The sequence below is a fragment of the Alligator mississippiensis genome, chromosome 2, assembly GCF_030867095.1.
Source record: "Alligator mississippiensis isolate rAllMis1 chromosome 2, rAllMis1, whole genome shotgun sequence".
In the NCBI taxonomy this organism is placed as follows: domain Eukaryota; kingdom Metazoa; phylum Chordata; order Crocodylia; family Alligatoridae; genus Alligator; species Alligator mississippiensis.
In genome coordinates, this window is record NC_081825.1 from 129,927,217 (window position 1) to 129,947,432 (window position 20,216).

At 43.8% G+C, this 20,216-nt stretch overlaps 1 protein-coding gene across 2 annotated transcripts in view; it reads left to right on the plus strand.

The window, feature by feature from the left end:
- The window catches only part of PAPSS1 (3'-phosphoadenosine 5'-phosphosulfate synthase 1), a 68,676-nt gene that overhangs the window by 5,947 nt on the left and 42,513 nt on the right, over positions 1–20,216 (plus strand). For both annotated transcript variants that reach the window (XM_006274123.4, XM_059722135.1), the window contains exons 2-5: positions 4,409–4,523; positions 6,568–6,803; positions 10,336–10,474; positions 13,927–14,045. In XM_006274123.4, coding sequence (XP_006274185.1) covers positions 4,409–4,523; positions 6,568–6,803; positions 10,336–10,474; positions 13,927–14,045 — 609 coding nt within the window. The remainder of the gene's footprint in view (positions 1–4,408; positions 4,524–6,567; positions 6,804–10,335; positions 10,475–13,926; positions 14,046–20,216) is intronic.

The window sequence follows — 20,216 nt, forward strand, 5'->3', positions numbered from 1 at the left end:
AACTGGTTGGCTTAGACTTCCAAGAAACATCTGGTAAATGTCTAGCATAAGGTTCACAAACTTAAGCAAAAAAACCAAAATCCATGTGTGCATCATGCATGCACTCTTTTTGTGTGTGTGTGTTTTCTTTCCTATGCTGGATGTATTTAAATACTTCCAAAGATTGAGTAAAAAAATTGAAAATACTTTAGCAAAAATCAAGGCAAGTGTAGCAGGCGGCTGTGCCTGCTTTTCCCATGCCTGTCTTCATACAGCCCAAAAGCTAAAGAATCAGTTTGTTGGATGTAGTGGAACACGTCAGGTCTGGAGAAGGATGAAGCAAATAAACTAATGTTAAGAAACAGAAACTGAGGTAACTTTCCATTACTTAGGTCAGTGGTGCCATATCTCCTGAGGCTCCAATAAGTCATTTGTTGTTGCTCCAGTTTAAGGTGGCTCAGGCTCAGTGATAATTGGTAAGCTGTGCACTTGGTTGAATTTGTGTTGCAACTGCTTCCATGTTATGCCAAAGTAAAAGCAAATTCATCAGCAGTTCCTTGATAAAGTGCTTCTGTTCAAAGCTATTCATGAGATCAGTTCAGCCCCTCTTTAAAGAGATGGAGATCTTTTTCTCACCCCCTTGAATAGGAATTTATTTGCCTTTCCGCTTGCAAAACAGAAAATAGTACAACCAATCTTTTGAGATAAATGTGATCTTATTTTTGTAGTGTCATGACATGATTGTGGGTGTTTAGTTCTGCTAGTCAAGCCTGAATGCTTAAAATTCAAAATTAGAGGAGGAATACTGAATAACTGATCAGACTGCTGTTTAGAGGACAGACTGTTTCTGTGTTTAGGAGCTGATGACCAGAGATTCTGGTTTCTCTGATTTAAAAAAAAAAAAAAAGCAAATTCTCTTATAACCCTCCCCAAATCTGTGAGTAAAACAAAAGGCCCCTTACTTCTCATTACTTCTCAACCACAGCCCCTTGGCCCTGCTGGTGCCCCGCACTGCCCCCTACAGCCCCCACAGCCTTGCCAGGGCAGTGGGGCCAGGGACCTGGGTCTGCAGCTCCCTGCCTCATGCAGGAGGCGTCAGTGGCTGCTGCAGCAGAGCAGATCCCACCCCTACCCCCCGCTGCCTACCTGCTGCAGGCTGGGGGGGAGGGGGCGGTACAGCTTCCTGCCGCTGTGTGCACTCCTGGAGGGGTAGGGGGGGACCCTTGCTCTCCAGATTTGTGCGCTGGGCAGGCTGCCAGCTACAGACTTGGGTTCTCGCCCTGCTGCCCTTCCCCAGGGCTGCTGAAGCCCAGCGGATGCAACTTGGGGCTGTGCAGGGAAGCTGCTTGCTGCTGCAAACTCCCTGTTGCCCTGGCAATGTGTCCCCTGCCCATGCGGCAGCAGTGAGGGGCACATCCCTGTACCCGTGTCCCTGCTGCTGCTGCACGGGCAGGGGATGCCTCGCCAGGGCAGTATGGAGCTTGCAGCGGCAAGCAGCTTTCCCACATGGCCCCACTGTACCCTGCAGTGCCAGGTCACAGCTGCCGGGTTGCAGAGACCCTGGGGGAGGGCAGCAGGGTGGGAGCCTGAGCCCGCAGCAGGCAGCTCACTCCCACCTGCAGTACGCGTCTAGGAAGCACAGGTCCCCCTTGCGGCCCTAGGAAGGTGCGCAGAGGCAGGCAGGTAGGTGGCCCCTGGACAAGCTGCCCGTGGCCCTGTCCTGCTTTTTTCTGGGGCCCTGCAGCTGCACATTGTGACCCTGGGCCCCAAGCACCTCCTAGCTGGGCAGCAGCCCCAGCCCTGCCCAACTCCCACCCTCCCTCCCTGTGCAGGGGCTCAATCCCTGCTCCCCAACTTACCTACATGGTGCCCCCTGCCTCACCACCCTCCTCCCGTTCCCCCCAGCCCCTTGCAAGCTGCAACTCTTGCCAGCCTGCAGGCAGCTCATCCCAAAACTGCAAAATCCACAGGTTTCTCCATTAAAATGAGAAATCTGTGTTTTTCTCCATTTCCCCATGGGAAACAGAAAACCCGGATCCCTGCTGATAACCCAGCTGTGGAGGGAGGTGAAAGGTTGGGGGTGGGGAAGAAAATCAAAACTTGGGTGTTGTAGTCTTCATCTGGAAAACACAATAGGTAATGTTCTCCTGTATTTTAAAAGCTTTAAAGATACCTCTTGGTTTGTCTGTTCCGTAGTTGTCAGGTCTTGTGGTTAACCCTGTAAAGTGAAGAGAGATGCTGTCTATGCCCTAAGGAGCTTTGCCTTAGTTTTGTTGTGGGGCATATCTTTTTACCTTCCATCTGTAATTGTACAAGCAAGTCTCTTGGTATGTTTGAGAGAGGAAAACTCAAAGTAATGCCACATCTTGTCAATACTTTTCCTGCTATAACCACTGGTCTCTCTTCTTTTAGTTCCTTTCCCCTTCTTATCACCTTTTATCTATTATCTAATGCAGCATTTCTCAACCTGTGGATCACGACCCAAAAGTGGGTTGCAAGAATATATGAAGGGGTCACAAACAAACTTTAAAAATGGATACTCCTTTAAAGGAGAAAAATGCAGGAAACGGTGGCTTTTCCCTTGCAGTATGTTGGAGTTCCAGCCTTCGAGGGGCTGCATGGGGGCCCCCCATACCTCCCACCTCCTGCTCTACACATGGTGGGGCTGGGACCTGGGGCTGGGGGACAGCGGGTCAGGAGTGAGGGGCATTGGGTTGGGACTGGCCACTGATGTTTACAAATGGGTCCTGATATGAAAAAGGTTGAACACTACTGATCTAATAATGCTCCTGCAGTGATCCATACAGTCAAGCATCCTACTGAATTTAAGAGAATGCTGAGCTAATGACTCTGCAGGTGCATAGCTTTAGATGACCAGATCCCCTGGGCATGACTCTCGTTACTTTGTGTCATTTGGGATTTTGTTTGTATAAATGGGTGGTTATACTGTAAAAATGCTTTAGGAAAGGCCTTGAGCAATGCTGATTAAAAACAAACCAATCCTACAGAATCCTTCTTCTCCTCCCCCTTACCATGTTTGTTAAGAAGCCAACGGTGTTGTTAACTTCTCTATATTCATAGTCAGGTTTGGAAATGACAGCATAAGGGATTTTGGAGGTCTAATGGCTTGAGTACAGACTTGGGAATATAGCCACAAATGCACAGTTTGCTGTGCAAGGGAACTTTTCTGAACAATTTAGAAAGGGAGCCAAGAGTAAGCTCTTTCATAGGGGAGGTGTTTTACAATTGCGTGAGACTACTCTCTCTTTAGCCTAAAAAGTTGGAGCACCAGGGAAAATCAGGTTTCAGATTCAAATTAACTAATAAAAGAGATGTTGCATTGCCTGTCTCTTTTTAAGCTGTTACTAATAGGATTTGTTTTTGCCAGAGCCCACTCCCAGGTTTGACAGGGCAACTTGTCCAATGTGGTATCAAGTGAACTTTAATAGCAACTCCAGTGCAATATTACAAGTTTCCTCCCCTTAATATGACCTGGCAAGTGGCTCCTTAATCGTTTCAGTAGCGACCTTTGGGGGCACTGGGTCTTGGGTCCTCCTCTGGATGTGTGATGTTACTGGCTTCTCTGCTGTCCAGCAGAGATGCAGCTGCTATGTCTTTTTCTCAATTAACCGTGTGCTCACGCACCTTCCTTTGTGTTAACTACTTTTTATAACTTTTTCATACCAAATTGTCCAATCCCCTGGCATTGTGCCAAGCATTTGTTATATGGTGCACCAATCCCCTGGCACTGTACCAGGCACATTCCTTATCAGGAGTGATCCTGGTTTTCTCTGATTTAAAAAAAAATCCCCAGTTTTTGGTTACAAAAAAGTAACCCCAAATCCACATTTTTTGTGGTTTAAATGAAATATCTCTCATATATCTAGATCTATATTTAGTGGCCTTTCATTTTAATCATGGAAAAATGTGGATTTACAGTTACTTTTTTGTAACCAAAAATTGGGGATTTTTTTTTTTCAGATCAGAGAAATCCAGGATCCCTGCTTATAAGGAAACTGGTGTGCTAGGCGAGCAAGGCACGACAATCTCAGCACTCCTATCTCCCGCTGCCACAGAAAGTGCTGTGTTCAATTTTATTGCTTAGTTCTGGGAAGGCGTGGACTGTGGCCAAGAGCTTTAGCACAACTTGGTTTGCCTGCTACATAAGCAACTTATATTTTAATGCAGTAGTTCAGTAACCAGCCTCACTTCAGATGCAGGGAGACAGGAGGGTACAATGCATGGAGTCCACTTTGTGTGCTTCCTGTTTGGGCACTTTAGTTTGTGCACCTTAGAATAGTTCAGGTGTTATCTTTGATTTGCTTCTAAGTCTTAGTTCGGACATGTGAATGACTTCTGACAGACTGTGGCAACTTAATCTATCATTTGAAAAGCTGACAGTCTAATCAATTTGTTCTTCTTTCTACAGGGAATGCAGCGAGCCACCAACGTCACATACCAAGCCCATCATGTCAGCCGGAACAAGAGAGGCCAAGTGGTGGGGACAAGAGGTGGCTTTCGCGGTTGCACAGTTTGGTTAACAGGTAGACTCACAGCTTTATTAAAGCTTTTCTTTTTCTGTTTACCCATTTCAGCTTCCCATTTTAAAGAGGCTTTGTCATTTGTTGTTTTGAACTTTTTTTTTTTCATAAACTTACTTTAAATTAAAACAAAAGAACAGTAGGTGTTTAATAGTTGGTTGGGTTGGAAGGGGCCTGAGCGGATCATCAAGTCTGACCCCCTACCATGGGCAGGAAAGAACGCTGGGGTCAAACGACCCCGGCTAGGTGTCTATCCAGCCTCCTTTTGAAGACCCCAGGGTAGGAGTGAGCACCACTTCCCTTGGAAGTTGGTTCCAGATCCTAGCCGCCCTGACTGTAAAGTAGTGCCTCCTGATACCTAGTCTGAATCTACTCTCAGTCAACTTATGGCTGTTATTTCTTGTTACTCCTGGTAGTGCTCAGGGGAACAGGGACTCTCCCGTTTCCCGCTGGTCTCCCCTGGTAAGTTTATAGATTGCCACCAGATCCCCTCTCAGCCTTCTCTTGTGGAGGCTGAACAGGTTCAGGTCCCGTAGCCTCTCCTTGTAGCGCCTGCCTTGCTGCTCCCTGACCATGCGAGTGGCCCTCCTTTGGACCCTCTCAATGCTGGCCACATCCCTCCTGAAGTGCAGCATCTAGAACTGGACGCAGTACTCCAACTGTGGCCTGACCAATGTTGCATAGAGAGGGAGGAACACCTCCTTGGACCTGCTTGTGATGCATCTGTGGATGCATGACAAGGTGCGGTTAGCCTTCCTGACTATGTCCTCACATTGGCGGCCCATGTTCATCTTGGAATCAGTAATGACTCCAAGATCCTTTTCTGCCTCTTTGCTGACGAGAAGGGAGTTCCCCAGCCTATAAGTATGCTGCTGGTTCTTTCTCCCTAAGTGCAGTACCCTACACTTGTAAGTATTGAATCCCATCTTATTCTCATCCGCCCACCCCTGTAACCTGTCTAGATCTAGTTGTAGCCTGTCCCTTCCTTTTAGTGTGCCCATCTCTCCCCACATCTTATGAAAACTACTGCGCTTATGAGGTTATAAAACGACTGGAGTTTCACTGGTGGCCTTTGCATTCCACTGGTGTTGTGGGACAACTTATTGAACCTCTTCAACTGTTTAATTACAGTGCCAGAGTAAACATTATCTAGATACCTATGAAGAATACATAGCAGTCAGCTTACTAGGCTTTCAGAGCGTATCATTTTTTTTCTGGGAGCTTTGCTGTTTTCCCAGTGGTTTTAAATGAAATGTAAGGTATTGCTTTTTTAATCTACAAAGCCCTTATAGAATTAGCCTGCCTGTTTGTAGCAAGGAGAGCCAGACAGGTAGTCTATCTTATTGCTCTGTAGGTTGATCCAGCAATCTCCCTTCAAAAAGAATCTGCCTCCCTTTATTACCAAATACAGTCTTCTCTACAGCACTTCCTATTTCGTATATCGAAAAAGCCAATTATTGTTGTTTTTTTTTTTAATTGTAACAACTTACTGCTGGTATAGTGCTGTACCATATTTCTAGTTCTTCTTTAGCCTTGTTGCCAGTAGCTTCATGACATGCTTTGCCTTGAAATAGTTAGAGATTAGCATCTGGCAACATACAAAAACATGTAACACATGTGATGCACATAAGCAGTCCTATTGATGATAAACGTATGAAACTCCTGTTACAGTTAAGCGTGTGCTTAAGTTCAGTGTTGGATTAGAATGATAATGAGCTATCTTAAATTACTCTTATTACTGTTTAGTCAAGGCTGTTGCAAGAAGTCTTGTATGAGCAGTACTCTAATCTGTCTCTGGTATTTTTCACATTCAGTGGAACGGAACCAAAAGAAGTGTTTTCTTATTGTAAACAGTGATGCTCCTATTTGCCATAGCCTTTCTGGCTTAGTTTCTTTTATGTTGAGAATATTTGAGGGATATGAGTGTCCACAGAGAGTCCACTGAAATTAATTGCTTTTCTTGTTATCGCTTGTTTGATCATTGTAGTAAAACAGTGAATTTTACTGTGCTCAATGTATATTTATTCTTGGGATTAATTTTTTTTAGGGTTGTCGGGGGCTGGGAAGACCACAGTTAGCATGGCATTGGAGGAGTATTTAGTATGCCATGGCATTCCATGCTACACATTGGATGGTGACAATATTCGCCAAGGCCTTAACAAGAATTTGGGCTTCACTCCAGAAGACAGGGAAGAAAATGTCCGCCGTATTGCTGAGGTGGCTAAGTTGTTTGCAGATGCTGGTCTGGTGTGCATCACTAGTTTTATCTCTCCTTACACTCAGGTAAGTGTTTTGCCAGGCTTTACGTTTATGGTCCCGCAGTGCAGCTGAATCATTAATATATTAAAGTCTCAGCACAAAAAAGATACATAGAACATAAGTCAGTGTGTCACTCAAGGAAAATTTTTTGAGTTCTAGGAGTTGTCTTGTTAACCTCTCAGATGATAGAGTATGCTAACCTGTCTTTTTATCTGCATGTGAGGCATAACCTTGCATGTGTTTTAGAGATAGAAAGCTAATGGATAATTTGCAAATTTCCTAGACAAGTTAAGCTCTTTTGAAATATTAATGGAGTATCTGCTTTTGCTGTTCTTCAGTGTGTCTCATTAACATTCACAGAATTCCAAATTCAACATCAATGGAATATATTTTGGTGGGTATTTTGGTACATAGTGGGTGCATCTACCTGAGATGCTTTATTGCAGTTGACTAATTAGCTCTGCAGTAAAGTGTTACTGTCTACACATGCACCTCTATTAGGCTGTAGTAAACTAATTAAATCTGCCCTGCTGTCTGACACAAGTACTGTACTATGGCGGAGTTATTAACCCCCTTGCAACACACTTGTAGATGGTGACCAGGGTTGGCAGAAGCACAAGGGTGCCTATAGTGTGCGGGTTGCCTACTGGCTAGCCCCACGCTGGAGCACCCTTGTGCCCTGCCCAGCTCCTCTGTAGCACATTGAGCTGGGGGTGGGGTGGGGAGAGCAGCTCCAGGCTGGCATAATGACCCCTGGACTCCGTCAGGCAGGGCTGCACCACCCAGGCTTAATGTGCTGTGGTCCTGGGCACATGTAAACGCTGTACCCAGAAGCAATCATCTGCAGTGTGAACTGTGCTGGAGTTTGTTGCAACAAATTAATATCAAGTGTACACGTGCATATGGTTCTTTAAAGAATTATTTGGAGAGTTTAAGATTGTGGAACAGAACCTTTAGAAATTAGAAAAATACTCTTTTTGTGTACTAATGATTAGTAGTCCCTGGACTCCGAATATCCTCTTAGCAGTACCATGCAAGTAAAATGAAATCTTTGGCCATAGAAGTCTTATTAGTTTGATACATGAAGAAAAAAGATTCCTTTTCTGTGGAAAAAGCATAGAGGGTGTGGGGATTTGGAGAGTTCAGATACTGAGATCCCCTTTGTGACTTCAGTGAATCATGCAATTGTATAACCGATTGAGGTAATTTTAAATATTTGAGTCAATGTGGACTATTCCATTCCACATTGTTACCAAATTTGCCCATTACTTTGGGGTGTGCTCATTTATTAGGGATAGTTTCTAGGGTCTTGGTGATTCTGTCAATGTGCTGCTTGTGTTACTATATGGAGCTGTATTTCTCCCTTCTGCAAGCCCTCACCCCCAGTGGAGCTATCTTGCAGGACTCAATCTCAATGGGACTGGGTTCCTCCAGTCACCAAATCAGTCATACACACAAACACACACAAATTAACGTGACACGCCTGATCTGGCCGGGCTGATCAGCATGGACAGGCTGACACCCTCATATGCCAAGAATCAGTTCGTAAGAGCAACAATAAAATGCAGTCAAACACAAGCACACAGGTAAACCGAATCCCTCTGAATCCGGCTGGGTGTCCAGCTGACACCCTCATGGGCCAGCATTCAGTTCATAAGGGCACGTCTGAGTCAAACTGGGTCAATCAGCCTGTACAAGCTGATCCCCTTATGTGTTTCAAACTCAGCACGTCCCAATCTTTGGCCTCTTGATGAGCAGACCCCACAATAATTTAGGCTTCACAGGGATCTTTAGCATAGGTAAAAGAAGCGTTGCTGCAGAGCACAGAAGGAAAAAGAAGCAGAGAAGGAAAAATATACCCAATTACTACCAGTTTGCCTATAAAAGTTATTTATTGCTAAGCATATGAAATGTATAATAGTACTAGTAATAGACATGCAAAAGAAAAACAAACACAAACAATGACAATACTACCCTGGTTTCACTAAGTATTTGGGGAAACTTAGCTCAAGCTTAACTGATACAGGTCAGGTTCAGAAGTTTATGCCTAGAAAGAAGAGAGAACGCTGGGAATCTCACCGAGTCCACGGTACCCAGGCTGCAGAGCTGACAGGCACAGTCTGTAGCACAATCCTTGAAGAGAGAGACGATCTGTTCTTCCAGCGTCCCAAGAACAACAGGGGATGGTGTCAGCACAGGAGTTTTCTTCTTCTTTCTTTCTCCTCCTGCTTCTTCTTCTTTCTTTTTTCTCCTTTTTTTTAAGCACACACACTTACAGATTTTTATACCCTCAGTTGAGCTGCTTTGAAGCACCCTCAGTAGTGTAAATCATTGTCTTTTCTATTGACAAGGGGTTATCTGGTTTGGACCATCTCAGGAAACTGATTGATAATCAGGAAACACTTAAGATTAGGGAGTAACCCAAATACTTGGGAGCCAGCTTGAGATTCCTATGGATGGCAGATATCCTGATGGGATATCTCATGGTTTCTTCAGGAACAATAGATAGCTTGCAGTATCAGGATTTTGGATTTTTACTTGTTGTGCACAAGCCTCAGCTTAGCATGACTTTTCCAGATTTTACTATAGTCTTTTAACAGACTTAAAGCAATTATTGGGGTGCTCATAACCTTTTGTGGAGAGGACTCCCACCAGTCGTCTCGGGAAAGATACGACAACACCTGGGATTAGGGCTCCAGCAGGCTGGATGCTGTGATGAACCCTTAACCATTGTTCAAATGTTGCCCGTACCCCCTCGGACTCGGTCTCTTGCCTCAGCATTCCCTAACCCGGCAACCGAGTTTTAGTCAATCAAGTTTAAATAGGCCTCCCATAGTGGGACTGGGGAATGTACGGCCCGAGATGCCTATTAAACTTAGAGCTGTGTGTGTGTGTCTGGGGGGGGGGAAGTCCTTAGCAAATCCAGATTAGAACTGGTCTGATAAATGCTGAGCTGGGTGTGTGTGAACATGGGTTAATTAACATTGGAAGCACAGATTCCCCATCATGCAGCGCTCTCCTGCTTCTCTGGTCCCAGAATTCACTGCAGTCTCTGCTTCAGGCTTTCTGTTTTCCATCTCTCATGTAAATGAATGGTCATCTGGTTCCATCTCAGATGCAGATGAGACCGAGGGCAGTTGTTCACTCTTATCACCCTTATCTGGAGAGTTTTAGGTGCGTCTCTCACTGCATCTTAATCAGTTTCGTTTATGTAGGGGGGGGGGGGGGGGAGTCCTTTGTGAGTCAGACAGACTGCATCCTGTGCCAGGGTTGCCCAAGAATACAGAGCTGAGGCGTAACAACATACAACTATTTATTATAAAAATTAGCTGTATATTAAAGTCCCTTTTAAATTCAGTGTCTCTCTTACTGTGTGAAGAGCAGGAAATATGTTTGTATTATGTGGAATGCTTGCATCTCATTTCTCTCTCTGAAGGTGTTAGTTTTTGCATTTATTTTAAAAAGCTAATTGTTTCCTTCTAAAATTTATTTTTCTTTTCTTTTTAATTCTATTTTTGCAATATGTTCAAATTATTTTCCCCATTTCCTCTTTCAGGATCGTAATAAAGCTAGACAAATTCATGAAGGTGCAAGTTTGCCATTTTTTGAAGTATTCGTGGATGCTCCACTGCATGTATGTGAACAGAGGGATGTCAAAGGACTTTATAAAAAAGCCAGAGCTGGAGAAATTAAAGGTGAACCTAAGCAGAGTCACTTTCTTCCTTACTAAACTTATTTGTAATCCTAGCCTCTCTGAATAAATAAATAGTCCACTCAATGCCATATCTCATTGAGAGGTTGTATAGTTCCATGGGTAAGGCACTGGACTGGCACTTAGGAAGTCTGGTTTATATTCTGTACTTGCATCAAAAGACCTTGGGCAAATTACTTTGCCCACGTGATTATTTCCTTTCCCACCCCCATACATCTAACATAGATTCCATCTGAATAGATTCAGATTGTCAAGAGGGATTACATTTTTTTTTTTTTCCTAATTGCACTGTGGCTAGCACAATAGAGCCCAATCTGTTTGTCACTTGTACACACAACTATAATGCTAATAATGACTTGACAAAAACTGTTGCAGAAAAGTAGTGAATTCTTAATCCAGAACCAGTTCATGGAAAATGCTTTTGCAAATATAGGCACTTTTTATGCTAAAATTGTATGCTGTTGTTGTGTTGCATGCTTACTGCTGCAAATAAGGGCTTTTTTTTTTCCTGAATCAAGAAAACAAAAACTGAAAAATACCTTGTAATATGCTGATCAACTGTCAGAAATTTTATTTATGGGCAGTCTTAAAGGCACAGTACCTCTTTAGCTAGTATGTCACACCTTTTAGGCATTAACACTACTTGTTTTACCTGCATTCAGGAGCTAAACAATATCTGCTACCATAATTACGATTACAGGTATTGGAGGTGACTGGCTAATTAAGTATGCTCCACGACATTATAAATGTTGCTTGTTTAATTTCTAATCCTACATAGAATATTGATTGTAATGTAAACATGGCCTAATATTTTGCCAGTATGTTTGTTTCAGATCACAGTCCCTAACCAATATACCTTTTAGCAAAACCACTGGTGTGGATGCAAACAAAGGATTCTGTCAGCTTAGTTTTTTATTTTTTGAGGAGGTGATGTAGAAAAACCTCTTTTGCTGTTGTATGCTGGATCTTCACTAAGGGACTCTGCTGATGTAGTTATGCTGGTATATCTGTAGCAGCATAAAATTTCTCTCTGAGCTATTGACATTATTAGGACACTGAGGTTTATTTCTATATGGGGTTTTTATTTGCACTATAAAATACCCCAAACACTCATGTTAATTTTGTAGTAGGTTCTGTTATGTCCTGAATAAGAGGAGGTGCATTATTTTAAGCAGTAGTGATGTTTACATGGCATGCTTAGATAGGGTGGAAGCGGACAAAATGCTTCGAAGTATTTTGCAGGCAGTAGCTCATACCTTTGACCCAGTGGATCTCAACTGGGGTGCTGCAAGGCCACTTTAGGGTTGCCATGGTGCAGGTGCTGCCACTGTGATAGCCAGGTGGAATTGTCCCACGTGCTTTGTGATTGGGCCAGATTGGGCAGCACTGTGGCATGAAAATGTGCTCCTGTCTGCATTATCTGATAAACCTTAAAGAAGGGAGGAATGCTTGGTCCTGTCATAGATCTTCCTGGTCCAGCTCTTCTTGGCATCTGCTGGAAACAGAGGTGCATAGAGCAGATGGGGCTTCTTTAATTTGGTGACACCCTAGTTAAGAACCATTGGTGTGCTGTCTCAGCTTACCTCAGTGATTTTCAACCATTGTGTAGGCAAATTGAAAAAATGTTATGGAGGGGTGCCCTAAATCTAGCAAGGTTGGAATCACTGCTTTGACCAAATCTATCTATTGAGGAAGATGACTCAATGCCCATGGCAGTTTCCAAGGAATGCCAGCAGCCATATTATATCTCCTTTATATCCCCCCCCCCCCCTTCCTGTGCTCTGTGAACAAACTTTCCACCCACTGAACTTTACTGCCCAAGGGGTGGTTTTGGCATCAAGCCAACTCCCCCTCCTACCCCTGGGGGTGTGACCTCCTCACCCTCAGGGGTCCAGCCCTGTGCAAACCGCTTGCAGAGCACATGCCAGGTAGGCAGGTTGCAGGGCACAGATGGATCCAGGAGTGCAGTCTGCATGGGTGATGGGACAAGGTAGGGAGCTGGATCAGGTCTCCATGAGCTGGGGCTTCCTTCCCGGGGTAGGAACAGTAGCTCCCCCAAAAGCACCTTCCCTTACCTCTTTGACCTCCCAGCCACCCTGGAAAGCATGACCACCAGCTTTCCCCACTCCAGTCCCAAATACCAGTTTATTAAAACATGAGAACTTCTTTAATTTACTTCCTCTTTATTTCTTTTTAAGCTCTTTTTTACTTCTTTTTACTTAATCCTTCAGTGGTTGACTTCCTTCATTTCACCACCCTTCCCAGTCCTCATTTCCTTTCCACATTCGATTTCATACCCACTCCTATTCCATTAACTCTCTACCTCCCAGCTGCATGTTTCTGCCCTCTCCCAGCACAGCCATCTCTCTCAACCCCCAACCTAGAGGCAGGGATAGAAGCCTGTCCTGGCTCATCAGCCCTGTAGTAGCAATTCCTAGCTGTAGCTCCTAGTGAGGCCCCTGCTTGCCAGCCCTCTAGTGGCAAGTCATGGTTGTGCAGGTGGGGGACCATCAAAGAGAGTTTTTAGCTTGGAGGTTAGCTAGCACTAACGCTGATTAACATTTGAGCAGCTCAGAATGTAATGTGCAACAAGGTGTTTAGGCACTCTTGATGGGAAGAGTCTCTGAAAACTGCTGCTAGCTGTTCTCTAGCATTTTATATGCCATCATTTGATCCTTCTCTTGAGGAAGATGAAGCTTTCAATTTAGCAGCCCCTTGAGTGCTTACCCACCTCAATGTTGGTTCCATGGACATGCACAATTGGAAAGGTGGCAGAGAGATTAATAATTTCTCTACTTCAAAGCAGCATGGTAAATGAGGCAAAGAAAATGATGCTGGTGGCTGAATTGGGCTGTAAATATTATTAAGCATTGTAGTCCTATAGCAGATTCTTACCTCAGTTTGCAACTTCTTGCAGTAGGTCTCTCCAATGATTATTCAGCTCTACCCTTTAGAGGTTGTTTTGCAATTTCAGGCTAGAGCTTATTAACTATGCTTGTATTGCAGATAAGGGAAATACTTAAAAGATTATTCCAAATCATGTACTGTATCAACTCTAGTAAATATTGAAGTTGCACACCAAAAGGGTACATACCTGGATTACTCAAGGCTGGTGTATATTGTGCTTTTCCAATGTCACCTCACTTTCCTCCTCATTCAGAATACATCTATACTAAAACATGGTATTTGCCATTTACTATATAAAGGTTCAACTAGATACAGAGATCTGGATGTGATAAATTACCTGCTAAGGAAGAAAAATTTCCATTCACAATAAGAAACCTGTCTAGAAAACTGTTTGCTTTTCCTTTCTGTTTGTGTTGATAGCTGGGGCAACCATGATAGATAGAGCAGTAGAAGCCATAGTCTGACATTTGGAGGCATTGATTTTTAAATTCTGGTTTGTTTGTTTGTTTGTTTTTTTTTGTCATGCAGGTTTTACTGGCATTGACTCTGAATATGAAAAGCCTGAGGCCCCAGAACTAGTGTTGAAAACTGATTCCTGCAATGTAAATGATTGCATTCAACAAGTTGTAGAACTTCTTCAGGAAAGGGTGAGGAGAAAAACTTTTCTCAAAGGGGCAATGAATTAAATTTGTCTACATATTTGACTTTTTGCTTTTATAAAACTTTTTTAGAAAAAAAAGCAGTAGAAATGTTTTGCACAATTAACCCTGCCCCCCCCCTTGTAAACAGTATCCATTAAATACACCTGCTTGATTTTTAAACCCAAGCATTGCAACAAGAATATCCTAGAAGTGGAATATTCTCCAAAAAGTGAAGCTGTATAATGGCTTTGACAGTAAAAATGAATTATCTGCAAAAAGCAGTGCAGGAACGTGAGCTTGAGGCTCCTGGATTGTGACATGCGTATGTGACAGCATATACGTGCCTTAAATAGTATACTCATGATTATATAGGAGGTCTGTGGTGGACCAGGGAGTTAAAGCCTGTCCTCATGTTACAACTCTCCACTTGTATCTCGGTCTACAACACTGAATAATGGTTCTTGGCACAGTTCAACTGGATTGCTTTGCCTCTTGCCTAGGGGACACTGAAGCTTTTTATTTCTACTCTGAGGAATGAAAGCGAGTAGCCCTTAAGCGAAAGGCATGGGGACGTTCTTGGCATTCCTCACCTGAAGGAGAAAGCGGGTGAAGTGAGAGTGGAATGTCAGTGTTGCCGAACAGGGTCAGGAGGGGTGAGTCAGAGGAGCTTACTGAGAATTTGATGACATGATAAATAAAGGATACTTTATTTTTACATGCAAGACTTCTCTTCTGTGGCAGTCCTATGGGATTACCAGCACAAAAGAGATGCAAGTTAGAGATGCTTAGTGTCAGTTTTTGTTTAAATATCTATAGGCTATGTTAAAGCAAACTCTTCAAGGTGCTAGCACACCTTGAATTTCAAATAACTACTTTTTGAAGGGAAATGTCAGAAAATTCTCAAATTTGCACCTCTATTGATTAATTTTTATGAATGCTTTAAGGATTATGTTACGCATTAGATAAGAGGAATATATATCTTTCTTCGGTATATGGGTCTTCATAATCCTGCATATGTGGGGGGTTTTTTCCATTTCATTTATGCTTTTATATCTGATTGGGAAGGTTCTGTAGCACAACATCTTAGTTAATTACCTGTGAACTACTTAGTTTCATTCTGCTTTTCCAGTGCTGTGTTTAAGATCATTGGCACAGGTGTGATCTGTGTGGTGAACAGCAGCAAGGTGCAGGGGGAGAAAAGACAAACAAGTTGAGTGGAAGAGATGCACAAGAAGATAGAATTTAAGTAGTGTGAAATAATACATGATAGTACCTGTAACTAATTAGCCCTTTCACTCAAAAGTGCTGGTAAGTCTGCAGCTTGGGTGCAATGATATTGCTACTGGTTTAGGAGTGTGCCATAGAAGAGCAGTGTGGCTTGCTTGAAGGAACCTCTGCTGGGAAGAAGTTCACTGTGTACACATGGCCAAAGTGTATTGAAAAATAGGGGAACAGAGCAGCTACATAAATACAATTTAGGATTTTGAAAGTTTTTTCCTATGGTCTCATTAATGGCTTTAAAAAGTCAAGTACCCTTGAAGAAAAGAACATTATCACCAGTGTTCCAAATGTGACTCTATGAATTTTGTATGACTTGCTAGGAGAGAATAATGTTTTCCTATTACTTATCCATCCTGCCATAATACTGATCTAACAATTGATTTAAAAAGTACTGCTTAAACTTCACTGTCTGATGTTGAGAGAGAGACAAGAATTTCTTAGTGTGATTTTTTTTTTTTTTTTTTATTTTTTTTTTAATTAGACCAGCTGTGTAGTTGGGATAAAATTAGACAAGCTTTCATATGTAAGACATTCTTCCTCTGGTCTCTAATTATAGGAAGCTAGGTACAGCAAGTGAAGCACAATGGAGGGGTGGGGTTGAGAGAGATTCTCAGGTGTAGCAGACACAATTAGCAGAAGAAAAGAAGCTGATTACTGGGAGATCAAGGCCTACCAACAGCAGGAGAAGAATGGATCAATCTTGCCTTCCTTGTGTGAAAAGAATTCATGAGTTGGATAAATTTATAATAGACTATAAATCCAATATCAGTGTTTAGTCTTTGGTTCTCTAGTTTCCAGGCAGCTTATGAAGTTTTGCTCCCAAGTTTCTTTCAAAGGTGTTAGGTAGACTTTCCTTGCTGTGTCTGGCTTCCTATGATCAGAGACCTGTGGAAGAATGTCTTGCATTTGAAAGCTTGTTTAACTTTTCCCAGGTCCATAAGTGATCCAGAAAAAGAGATTGGCTGCGCGGGCCCGGGTGAGGGGCGGCAGCAGATGCGCATACACCCAGCAGCAGGCAGGAAGGGGGAGGCGGTTGGGACAGAGGGGAGTGGGGAGGGGAGGCAGGGAGGCACCCTGTTGTTCAGGGGAGGAGGTGGATGCAGGCGGGGGGAGGGAGCCCCTGTGCCAGTGGCTGGAGGAGGAGGCGGCGGCGGTGGTAGTGCAGGGAGTGTTGACATGGCTGGCCCCAAAGAGTAAGTGGGAGGATGGGGGTTGGCCATGTAAACCCTCCTTAGTTATTTTAAATCAGTCATTCATGACGGGCAATTGGCTAGTTTTTTAATAATGATCTACAGCATATGTAATGCATTCTTAAAAAATGATGAAACGAACTAAACTTGGTGTGTATGGAAAATATAGGACAAGCCTTCTCTTTAAAGGATAAAACACCATTGTTTAATGAGAGTACAAAAATTGTTCCCATGTGTTTCATTCTTAAGTGTTGCTGATATACTGTATAGTGTGTGGTCTGTGTTGACCTGATGGAGAGTGATAAGCAACAAACATAAGGGGGCACTCTTTCAGTAGCGGGACCTTAACATACACATTGTAGGTCAGCATCTAGTCTACTGCTGTACTCATTTGGAAGAAGGTATTGCTTAACTTGATAAAATAAAGCACTGGTATATTTAGGCTAGTTGAAAGCTGTTTTCTTTTTCATACTAAAGTTGAAAGATCCAATACAATACTGTGGTGAATTGGGAACAGAACCACATCTGCTTGGCAGTGGCAGCAGGGAAAGGTCCTGCCTTCTGGCTTTTTCCTTTCATATTTGTCTACCTCCAATGTGTGGCTTGCCAATCTCCTCAGCTTCAGAGTGTTACGGAGCAGAATTCCATACTTGATTTGAGGTCTTTGATTGACTGTGACTGGTATCTTGTCCATCTGATTCTCAGCTCTATTCAGGGCAGGATGTGTTCCTCCAAGTACTTTGTCCCCTTCTCTACCCCCCGTCCCTTTTAATATAGTTTTTTTGTAGAGGGTTGCTTTATGTTGTCAGGGAGGAAGGGAACTTTGGGAACAGCTTCATCCCATTCCTGGTCTTACCATGCCAGGAAAAGGCTGCTGTGAGAATGAAATTATCTACTTCAGATCAGAGCAGTGAAAGCTTCTCCCCCTCCTTTTTCTTACTGGGGACCAGTAGAGCAAGACCCTATCTGAAACATCTGAAGTTCTTAATGGAGATTTGTCTTCAAAGCATTCCCTTTTTTACCATCCTCCAACAACTTCTATGCTTTGCAGATGGATGGCAGCCTTTTTCTTTTTTCCAACTTGAATCATTACTATTTGATCCCACACATGCTTCCAGAGTCTTTATCAAAGTGAAAGATAGTAATGATACTGGTTTTAGGGAAGAAGGAAATTAATTTCTCTTCCCAAACTACTTTTCTGATCAGATATCTGTACAAAGAGAAAACTGAAATGAAGTGATTGTATTTCATGGAACAACTCTGAATTATGGACAGACACATGGTGCCAGGGAAATTGTTTTGGGCTGAGGAGGAGTACTTTTTGGTACAAGAGGCAAAACAATAAGACATAGAGGGTACAGTGAATTACTACCTTGATAGTAGGGATGTAAAATCTTAAACAGTTGTATGGTAATTATACCATTTAACATTCACCTCTGATTCAGTGATGCCTGTTGGGGGAGCAGCTCTGGCAGGGCTTGCTTGCCTGGGCTGTAGTGTGGATTTGAGCTGCAGCATTGTGTGGTTGCTGTGGCAGGGAGGTAACTAATGGTTACCTGGGGGAGCAGAGCTAGGCAAAATAGCATGGTGGAGCAAGCAGGGCTTAAATAAGAGCAGGTGCAGCAGTGGGGCTGCCATTGGGTGCTGTAGGGGCAGGCTGCATGGGGCCAGGTATCCCTTCCCCACATAGCACCCACAGGGGTTCCTGCCTGCTGGGCAGTCATGTTGTATTCAGGTTGTGCTTCCAGCCTGTGGGCACCTGGAGCCCCAGGTAGCACCTCCCTTGGCTGTGGCAGGTGCAAGGACTTGCACCACCGACTTCCCCATATGCATGCAGCCAGCAGCCAGGCCAGCTTTGCATTCCTCCTGCTTGTCTGAGGTCTTGTTCCATCAGAGTGCAGTCAGCCTGCAGGTGGATGTCTCGGGTGAGATCCTGTGAGGTATATCTGTCTGCTGTGCCCCTGGGTTGGGAGAGCTGCTGTGGGTCCTTGCCAAAAGGCAGCTGCCAGAGCCCAAGGGATGGGTGGGAGGGAGGCACCACCTTGGTGTGGCGCAGCTGTCCTGGCAGGCAGGAGCCCCTGTGGATGCTATTAGGGGTGGGCACCTGGCTCCATGCAGCCTGCCCTTGCAGGTTCTGATGGCAGCCCCGCTGCTGCGCTCGCTCTTGTTTAAGCCCTGCTGGATCCACTAGTTACCTCCCTGCTGCAGCAGCTGCGTGATGCTGCAGCCCCGATCCATGCCGCCTTCCGGGTAGCCCCTGCTGGAGCTGCTCCCCTGACAGCGGTTGGCACGAAGCCAGGAGCCCCGCCACCCATGCAGCTGCTGCTGCCTGCCTGCTTCTGCACGCTCACTGTGGGGAGCCTGCTGCGGGCATAGGCTTCAGTCCCAGCCAGTGGTGGAATTTGCTACAATCCCACATATCACCCTTGGCTTCAGCTCCCTGTGCTGCCCTGCCCCTTTGCCATGGGACTGTTTAACTGATATAGAGGCAGTGGTATTTACATGCCTACTTAATAGCATGTTAGCTCTAGATCACTGAACTGTGTCTGTGTATGTCATTGTAATTTCCCTTAGGCTGTAGTAAGTACTGGATTTTTCTGTGACGTTTTTATTATAGTAATATTCACCCTCAGTTAACATTTGATCTCATCTGCTGGCAGAGATCAAGCAAAATGTTGTAGAATCTTTACTTCTACTACTGGTAAATGCAGAGAATCAGGTTTATTTTGAAGGGATTTTCTCAGTCCAGTTTAGGGATTAGGTACCAGACAGGGAGCATGGCAGAAATGCAGTGATTATTTGAAGTTTTAGAGCAGCTTTCCTTCCATGGTTTCCAAAACTGTTTTGTCACAGCAGTTAATATATATTATGAAAATCCTTTCAGATAGAGGAAGAACTTTCAGCCACTCTATCCTGGAGAGACGCTTTTGTCCTGGTGAAGCACGCTGCCTACCAAGGGGGAGAGAAACTAAGAAGTTGAATTAGTTGAGTGCCTGTTACAGCTAGAAGCATCTTGCTTCTTCTCATTTAGTTTGTTTGGCTGGTAAGCTTCTTGATTGCCTATAGAAGAAGTTAGTAAAATGCCTTCTGGTCTCTTAGTGTGAGGGTTTATGATGGACTGTGGTAAAGGACATCTGTCAAAGCTAGGGAAAATCACAGCTATTTATATTTTTTCAGCTGCTCCCTAGGATAATCCAAAAGAGGAACGAGCAATCAATAATGATACTGTTATGCCTTTTCTAGCTGAGGAGGCTGCGATTCTTAGGTTTGACTGATCCAGCATAAGCTCTTTGTATCTGTCTGTGCTCTGTGTTACAGAGGATGTCTCCTACTGGGTACTGGTCCCATCTTCAGGATTAGACAGGTTTAAAATGAGTACATGACTTAACGATGAAGCGATCCCAAAAGGGAAGTCAGCAAAAAGTGCTTATTCTATTGTCATACATGGTCTGTAGTCCAGTGGGTGAAGCATAGTCCTCAGTGACCTCAGCCTAGAAGGACTTTTTTGTGGTTATATGCCTTAAATTTAAGGCCATGTTTCTGTATTATGTTTTCAGTGTATAAGAGAAAAGTCTTGTATGTAGACCAACATGAATTACTTTAAGAGTGAAGTACTTCCATTACTGGTGGAATTAACTTTGGAACTACTACTGATGAATTACTTTTAAGAGTAATCCCTCTTGCTTAAGGTTAAAGGGGAGAGCAA